The 8,881-nt window shown below is 42.6% G+C and overlaps 3 protein-coding genes across 3 annotated transcripts; 1 reads left to right on the top strand and 2 right to left on the bottom strand.

Moving 5' to 3' along the window:
- Positions 1 to 339: 339 nt before the first annotated feature.
- Positions 340 to 1,559, top strand: PHALS_04773 (had family ie; the record flags this gene model as incomplete). The annotated part of the gene is made up of 4 exons (XM_024718610.1): positions 340 to 514; positions 580 to 684; positions 746 to 1,200; positions 1,269 to 1,559. 4 exons carry the CDS (start codon positions 340 to 342, stop codon positions 1,557 to 1,559), a joined length of 1,026 nt encoding a protein of 341 aa, XP_024583992.1.
- Positions 1,560 to 1,715: 156 nt separating this feature from the next.
- PHALS_04772 (uncharacterized protein) lies at positions 1,716 to 2,276 on the bottom strand (the record flags this gene model as incomplete). The annotated part of the gene is made up of 1 exon (XM_024718609.1): positions 1,716 to 2,276. The coding sequence occupies one exon, from the start codon at positions 2,274 to 2,276 to the stop codon at positions 1,716 to 1,718; it is 561 nt and encodes a 186-aa protein (XP_024583991.1).
- Positions 2,277 to 2,994: 718 nt separating this feature from the next.
- Positions 2,995 to 4,410, bottom strand: PHALS_04771 (Uncharacterised protein family Cys-rich; the record flags this gene model as incomplete). The annotated part of the gene is made up of 2 exons (XM_024718608.1): positions 2,995 to 3,555; positions 3,736 to 4,410. 2 exons carry the CDS (start codon positions 4,408 to 4,410, stop codon positions 2,995 to 2,997), a joined length of 1,236 nt encoding a protein of 411 aa, XP_024583990.1.
- Between the last annotated feature and the right edge of the window lie 4,471 nt (positions 4,411 to 8,881).

Below are 8,881 nucleotides of genomic sequence, written 5' to 3'. Positions count from 1 at the left end.
AGTTAGCGGATCGCAATCCGCTTACTCCAAGAGTAATTATTGCCCTCCCAAGGCTAATTGACTCTTTTGTCTAAATTCAAAACTGATTTTATTTACTTTTTTATCCTAACTTTAAAAATTTAGATTTCTTAAAAATACTAGATATATAGTAAAATCTAAATATATGCTACCTAGCCCGTACCGTATTTTTGTTTGGGTGTGGTCACACCATGCACATCTCGTGTGACACACACACCCTTATTATCAGGGTTCGTGTAACCCCATATACAGACATGTTTTTGGCAAGAATTTAGTAATCCGTTCCCCATAACATTGCCCATTTATTTCTCTCCATATTTCATGTTTCGCCTTGTTTGTCGTGGTCAAGCTTCGTCGCTCTTTTCTACCTTCCTGGCTATTGCCGGAACGGCGGCTGCTACTAGATCGTTGTACAATAAAAAAGCAGTGTGCGCCGAATCGAGTAACTCCCACCGCCGACCACATGGAAAACCTATGATGTTTATACGCGATCGAGGCAAGGCGATCATTTCTAATGACTCCAGCAACCCGAGATAGTAATTTCTTATATTGTCAACACAGAAGAGTTTGCCCTTAAATGGAAAAAGTTTACTACTGATCAAATGAACAAACTCGTAGTTATTGCTGACTTCGACTACACACTCACTTCAGCCTATAAATCCACAGGTTTGTGACTTCATTGTTTGATAGTACCTAAACATCAACTCATGGTATGTTAATATCTCAGACGAACAGGCTGTAAGTTCTCACAGTCTTCTCATGGAAAGCGATGCGCTAGGTCCAAACGCTGAGATTGTCGCACGAGAGATTTTTGAGAAATACTTCCCAATTGAGCAGTCACCAACGCTCACAAAGGAGGAAAAACTTCCTTTTATGATTGAATGGTGGACCAAAACACACGAGCTTATGATAAAGCACGGCGTATCGAAAAATGCGATCAAGAAGGCGGTGGAATCGAGTGATATCAAGTTACGAGAAGGATTCATGGAACTTTTTGAGCTGCTAGCAAGAAATAATGTACCAACACTTATCTTCTCGGCGGGACTATACGACGTGATTCACGCTGTACTGGACAAAGAGTATGCAAACACTTCAGCCAAGACCCTACCAAGAAATGTGCATGTAATTTCTAACGTGATGTCCTTTGATGAACATGACAAAGTGATCGGATTTGATGGAACGGTACGATTGGCATGGTTTGCTAAAAATGTGCAAAGAATAACAATAATTATGAATTCAAATCGAAGCAGCTGATCCACAGTTTAAACAAGAGCGCAAGTGCGATATTAGAGACAGACTTTTGGAAACAATGCCAACTGGAAAAGCGACGCAACATTATCTTGTTAGGAGATTCGCTTGGAGACTCAAATATGGCCGACGGACTGAATTTTCAACAAGATGAAATCGTGCGCATCGGGTTTCTTAATGACGGATCGGACGAAAAACTAGACTTGTACTTGCAAAAGTTCGACGTTGTACTTACAAACGACTCGAGCTTGTTGCCAGTCGAGCTGCTAATGCACCAATTATTGCAGAAGTAGAAATTGCGTGTTTATAGCAATCCGATCGGCATCGTGTGTAGGTTATGATTGTAGTGTTGCAGCACTGTGCTGATATACTATTAGTAATGACATGACAGCACATGATGTAATACCACAAGATACTGTAAAGAAATAACATCTATTGCTACACGCTTGTCAAGCCTTCTTCGTCTTCAGGTCCAACAATAAGCTGTCCATGATGCTAGCGGATACATAGTCCGCGCCTCCATCCTGACTTTCGATTCTCGATACAAACTTTCGTTGCTCCGCTAGTTTCATCTCCGCTATGGCTAAATTTGCTTCTCCACTTCGCTGCAGACCATTCTGCAGCTCATATTCATCAGTGGACGCCAAAGAGACACTGGAACGCCCTCCAGTTGGTGGGGGTGCAAATGGTGAGCGCACGACTGCTTGACCCATGATACCACTTGCGCTTTCATCACTCTTGGGCTGCAAAGGACGACGCATATTTCCAACGCTCGTAAATTCTGCGCGTATCTCATTGAGCTCTTCGATGCCACGTTGAAATTCTCGTTGCAGCTTGATCAGGTCGTTATCTTTCGTGGCATCGAAAAACTCTTTTTTCGCACGGAGGATGGCCCCCACGCTACGTCCACTGTAAAAACCTAAAACACGTCCAATTTTAGGGAGCTCCCGGCGTCCCAGTAGGAAGCTTGATATCGTCATCGAGACGAAGACCGTGCCCCAATGCACCATTGTCAATTAGTGGGGAACCTTTTTTGAGTATAAAATTAAGAATATATTTGGTGTTTACAATATTCAATTATTTGTAGAGGCACCAGAGCACAAGGGTTAGCTTCAGCACTCGATCATGTCTTGAAACAATGTTTCGATCCTTGCAATTAAAGAGACAACACAGGAAAAAGAGATCACGACATCTGATCTTAACCAAACATAAGATATCGATATCAGATGCGTTGTCATCAATAGCGACATGGTGCTGAAAGATTCTTTTCAAACCGTTTATTAAGCTAGTTGGCTTCTAATTTGGATAATGTACTTCGAATCAGTGAATGATATCTTTTACAGGTCTTCACGATTGACTTATTGAAAGCTCGATCAAACTCTTGTGCTGAAGTATGCAGTTTGTGGACAAAATTGCGTAGAATGTGCTCCATCTTCTCGACTATGGTCAAGGAATCGACTCGTGCGTTGGGATGCGTGGAAGTGTAAAAGTGCTCACTTCTTCAACAAGTAATTGTGGCAATGTCTGTATATTCTTTACTACTCTAGATGAGGCAGGCGGCGCGGCATCATCAGGAAAGACATACCCAACTTCATATTTTTTAGATGTAGAGAGAATCGTTATATTAAAAAAAAATCGTATCAGCACCTCTTATCTAAGCAGGAGAATAAGTAGACTGCTATCTACCGAATGTTTATTTCAAACCATGGATTGTTAATCAAATGTAGCTTACGTGTACGGGGGTAACACGTCAGGCGGTCCAAAGCTACAAGCTCCCGGCTTGTAGCTCTTAACGTGCGTCGCAATCTGCGCCAAAGTGCAGCAAGAACAACAGAATGAAGCCCAAAAGTCTCCACATGAACTTCCTGGAATTCGAAACATTCGGCGAGTGATTTGACGCAAATACCAAATGTACCCAACAAAAATGGCTCTGACGATGGTAAGAGTCCACGATTGGGCCGGATTAGTCTCATGACGACCGGCGTGGGAATATTCATTCGAATTAATGCTGGGTCCCAACTCCGAATGACTATTTAAATAGACTGGATAAAGTCCGGCAATAAAGCCGGCAAGAGAAAGCAATGAGAAGATCACTAGGATGCGTATGTACGGTGCAACGCCCAGTCGCTCGGAAATCTGGGCCAGAGCAACACACGAACAGCAAGTGACCATGCAGCAATTTGGTATCATTGAATCAAAACAGCCACAAAAATCAGCCGACCATGCGCTAACCATCACGCTTTGTTCACATGTACCGGCATGAGAAGCCTGCTTAACGTGCACCACTGTCTGGACGAGCGATTTTTTGAACCATTAGCTTTCTGCATTGGTATTAATTTCTTATTCTTGAATTTCCTACCGAGGAAATTCTATCTCTGTCGGAGCATTCAAGAATAGATTACAGAAAACGAACGAAGACAATTATTGAAATTTCGAAATACTTAAGCAAAAGCTAGGTTCACTTCATACTGCATACGACTTGCCAGGATAGGCTTGGAGCACATCAGGAGCTCGGAACGAGCAGTCTCCGGGCTGATAACAACGCACATGCGTACGCAGTTGTGCCACCGTACAGCACGAGCAAAACCACGAGCTGAGACAATCGGTCACCATTGAGCCAGGGAGTTGAAAGCGGCGGCGAGTCTTCATACGAAGATGCCAGACGTAGGCAAGTAGCAGAAGCTGCACAGCTAGCGCAATAATTACGAACGAAGCATTGACTTCTTTGCCATCGTAGGAGCCGTAAATGCCATTCACTGTGTCATGCTCTTCTTCAGCCTTAATACACGCGATTACAAGCATGGTCAACTGCACCACTGAGGCAAGCACTAAGAAACCTAGAACGAGTTTGTACGAGGCATCGCCCAGACGTGTAGATAATTGTGCTACAGCCACACATGGACACAAAGTGACCATAAAGCAGTTGGGTATAAGGTTGTCAAAGCAATCAAAGAGACCAGTGGCCCAAGCGCCCGTCGGAATTCCGTCCCCAGCAATATATTCTGGTCCACGTGGCGTATCCAACTCTAACGCTCTCGATGGCGATGGCATGTAATTCGTCGTACTTGTTTGTACAGGTGCGAGCTGACTCGGGGTATTTACTTTCGTGAAATGTGCACGAGACGATTGTGGATCCAGGTCCATGGTTTGTAAGACACCGGAGTTTTACTGTGAGTCGAGTCGGGAAATCGGGAAATGGATCAATGTGGGTGGACTCCATACGAAGGAGCCTCTCGGCAGCACGTTGAAGGAGTTGGTTGTCAGTGGATACTGTAGTAGAAGCCATCTGGCGCTAATTGGCCACAGATGACTTTTCAGATGGTACAGTATGTTGATGGTCCTAATTGGTAGAATGTTTATGTTGTAATATAGTCAGTAAGTATCCTCTCCCAACCCCTACTTCCAGAATATATTTCGCATCAACATGGATTTTACTTCAGAAAGTGGACCTAGTTTAATATTATACAAGATACTGCATCTATTTGCAGTGGGGTGGTATCCTGAGTAAGAACCACACATGTGTGCAAATCGTTGTTTGTACAGTAGACAATTTGCCAACGCTATTTGAAAAATTGTCTTACAGTTTTCCTTCAATATTTTATTTATTACAAAATTCAATTACAAGGAACATACCGCCGACAGAGAGCCGTAAGGATTTACTTCTCCGACTTTTGTACAAGAAGCTTCTTTTAATTTATAAGAATCGAGAGCGTGCTGCATCCTTTTTTGTTGCGGGCCAGCTAACACTACTCTCCGTTGCAATTGAGTTAGCTGCATATTGGATTCGTATCTTGATCTGTTGTTGTGCAATTGGTGATCCGTGATGCATCGTATCTATGAGTCTCAACTTTCAGCTAAAACGCGAAATATTCTCTATGCAAAGTGTCAGTACCGTGCTCAAAGAGCTTGTATTTTGAAATAAAAACTATACACGATGTAGTATGTCTCGCATGCGATGGCACTGCTTGGAGAGCCTCACTTTATAGCGAATGCTGCAAAGATGAAAATTTTACAACAGGCAGTCTCCAAACATTAATATACTAAGACAATTTATCTGACTATATAGGGAGGTGTCCTATAAATTTTGCGTCAGTTGCTCAATCTGTGTATAAAAATTGTATCGCAAGAAAGCTTCAAGTGAGCTCATCGACCAGATGGCAAATGCGTGGTAACGTGCCAACTCGCAAAACTTGTGCCGAAGGTGTGGCCGTAATAGTCGAAATGTCAACTCACTAAAAGAATGCCACAGGCTATGGTGTACTTTCAGTCAATTTTGGGAAGGCGTTGATTCCAACCAGTGCAAAACTCGTTGTGGCGCTTGTCGAACACATATAATAACGATGAAACCCAGAGGCCACCTCTTCAGGTGCCGCGGTCGTCCAAAGATCCGACGCAGAGTGATGTCTGTATGTTCTCGCAGTTTAAGTGCCGTAAAAGCGGCCAAACTGTGATTTTGTTTTGGCAAGGCTAGATATAGTGGATTCGGAAAGAAGTGTGAACATGAACTCTGTAATCATAGTTTAGAGCTTTAAACAATGCATATTCGTCTTATGCTACCCGGATACCTGTACTGTAATTAAGTTTAAGGTATCCATAACTGTTTTATAGCGACGCTGAAGGCTATTCGTATGATTACAACCCATTTTTTTTCTTCATGCCCATCAGACTTTAATGAGCTTATGTGCCGGGAACATTTCCAACACATCCACCACGCTTTTTGCAAAAAAGTTTGAACCATCACGCTTTTTGTTGATCTCATAAACTGTTGTACTCTCAGACTGGATTGTCACAATTCAATTTTGTAATTCGAACAGTAAGGGCTATGAGCGTCGCTTGGTAATCAAAACTCTATTTTCAAATCTTCATAGTATCACGTCTGCGAATCTATAGCCTGCGCTTGCCATCTTTGCTAGCCACAGATATCCACGACCGTCAGCAAAAGTTCCAAATTCGTAAATCTTGTTTACTCAATACGTTTACGTGCCTCCCTCGTCATGATTGAGTGCATGACATATACATCTCATCCGCCCTTCTATTTTTTTCTCTTAAGTTCGACATTTACGAGCTGAATTTTATCTTCAGTTTTGAAATCCTTCAAAAAAATAGTATTCCTTAATTAAGCAAATAGCATTAACTCAGTCACAATGGGTTTCTTCAACTTTCCAAACTTCTGATAATTGTGTTTTAGAGTCGTACTCTTTCTTATTATTTTGTAAAAGATAATACAAATAATTTTTCGCATCTGTGTAGTATAGTTTTTACAACAGTGTCCACCAAAAAATTTAAAAGCCGGATATTAAAACTGCCGATCAGCAAAAGACCTCGTTTGATGAGCGCATTTTAATCTTTATATCACTACTCGATAAGACATTTAAATACCGACTGGATTCAAATTTTTTGCACCTCTATCATACGCTTTTATGAGAATTTTAGCGCGTTGAGACTGGACGTCGGATAAGCTGGAGTCACCAAATTTTGAGTGACAGATGTCTTCTTTCATGTAATCAGTAGTCCGTTTATGTCTCGATAGTAATTGCAACACGGACAACCCATTGTAGGCCACCTATCCACCACAAGGAAGCCGTACTGATACAAGATCATTTCTATAGTACGAGGAAGCCCAACGATGTTCCATACAGTATATACTCAAAAGGTACTATGTTTGCTCATGCGAGGGATGTTAAGAATACAAGGCAGTGGTCATGAAAAGAATAATCAGAAGGAGGAACCGCGAAAAGTAGTTATGCTCTCAAGCTCAACGAGGTTACTACGCTCGCATTTATGGCGTGTTCCAGCGTGTCAGCTTCAACCACGAAGAGAATTGTGTGCTGCAACCTCTTTATGCGACATTTGCGTTTCAGTAGCCATCTGAGCCTGAAGATCAAAAGCATTTTTGTCCAACTGATCCAGCGTCTCGAGAAGGTATATTGATGTTACTTCTCAACATTCAATGAACATCATTTTTGATACTGTCTGAAGATCGATTCGCGAGGACCCTGCCTCAGTTGTGACGATCCAAGGAGCGTTATCTGGAAAACGGGCGAAGAGATTGTTTTTTCCGCAGACATGATGACCTGAACAGTCGATAAGGATCTATTCAAATCACTTCATGAATGCAGGGCTTTAGTACGCCACATCTAGTCAACGGTTGTGTGATCGACTAGTGGCGAAGGATCATGCATTAAAGGGGCAAGAACTATTTGGCGCTTCCGAAAAACTGCTTGACTCACTAACGGCTATTGAACATCAATGCAGCAGCCGTTATACCCACTAGACTCGTACCTACTCGTACACCAATCAACACAGTCGCGTCGTCCCTTGTCAAAATTAAATTGCTAGCATGATACAAAATCCATCCATTGCCGTTCTCGTCAATAAAAATAATACTATCGCGTACTTGAAGTACTTTAACTCTATTAAGAAGATAGATTTCTGACAAGCACAAGTTATTCTGAAATCATTTCTTCGTTTTTTGTCGCTTCTTCATGCACACCGTCCCTCAAAACACCAGAATACCCCATGATTAATACCTCATGAATATGCTTCCTCGTGGAAGACAGGCGGCCTAAGATAAGAGGGCCTTGATCCTGTTGCAATCACTATCCAGACATAAATGGACGGCTGATTACTTGCATGGGTCGGCACTTGTGAAGTTGCTCACCAACTGTTATCTTCAACCCGCAAATTAAAGTCAAAGAAGAGAAAGAAGATCAGATCATGGACTGCCGCAGCACCTTGCGTTTACGTCACTTTGTACTACTGCAGCGAGAGAGATCTTGCGTATGGATCATTAGGCGGTGAAGAGTTGGTCTAGTATATTGTATCAAGTACTGCGACAATTGCTGCCGTTATTACAGCTTGCAAAATCCTGATATTACTGTTAGCGCTGTTTCATGCCACAAGCAGCTTACATAACCAATCAGCTCCCGCCCACTACATATTCGTAATACATCCACCTGTTAGTCTACATATTGCTGTCTTGAATGTTGAGTTTAGTCAGCAAATAAAGACCCTTGCGTACCACACTTGTCTTAGTTATGTGAAGGTTGTGTGCATAATCCATGAGATTGTCGTTGCGGGTAAACCAAATATAAAAAAGATAGTTCATCATATATTCATGGATCTTAAACTTGACTCTGGCCCCGGCTTACTGATTCTGAACATGCTGTCCCTCAGCCATTGCGTTGCGCACCTTGCGCATGCTAGGCGGGCTGATGACAGCAAGTCGAATAGGATCTTCGGTACCACCCCTTTATAATTGAAGCCGTCTCGTGGTAATATCGGTAAATCATCTATGTCAACTGCAATCGGTGCAATCGTGCACGCATTCTTGATGACAATTTCTTGTCCGAGTTTTTAAACTCTTTGCTCCCGAGAGTCCGTAGCAACGCTACACACACCTCATCACCCGCATACGCGGTGCGGATCAAATCCGTCACAGACGACGTTACAGTTGTAACATGAGCAAGTTTATAGTCTGGCCTGCGTGAAAACGCATCAGTCAAAGCATTCTGCTTCCCGGCTTATACTTCATTACGAAGTTATATTCCGCAAAGAAGGATAGCCATCTAGCCATCCTGTGCGAGAGGTGGGTCGACTGAGTCGCAGTACATAC

The sequence above is a fragment of the Plasmopara halstedii genome (assembly GCF_900000015.1).
Source record: "Plasmopara halstedii genome assembly, contig: Scaffold_2680, whole genome shotgun sequence".
Taxonomy (NCBI): Eukaryota; Oomycota; class Peronosporomycetes; order Peronosporales; family Peronosporaceae; genus Plasmopara; species Plasmopara halstedii.
Note: the sequence above shows the minus strand (reverse complement) of the source record. Positions and strands in the feature narration are given on the sequence as shown.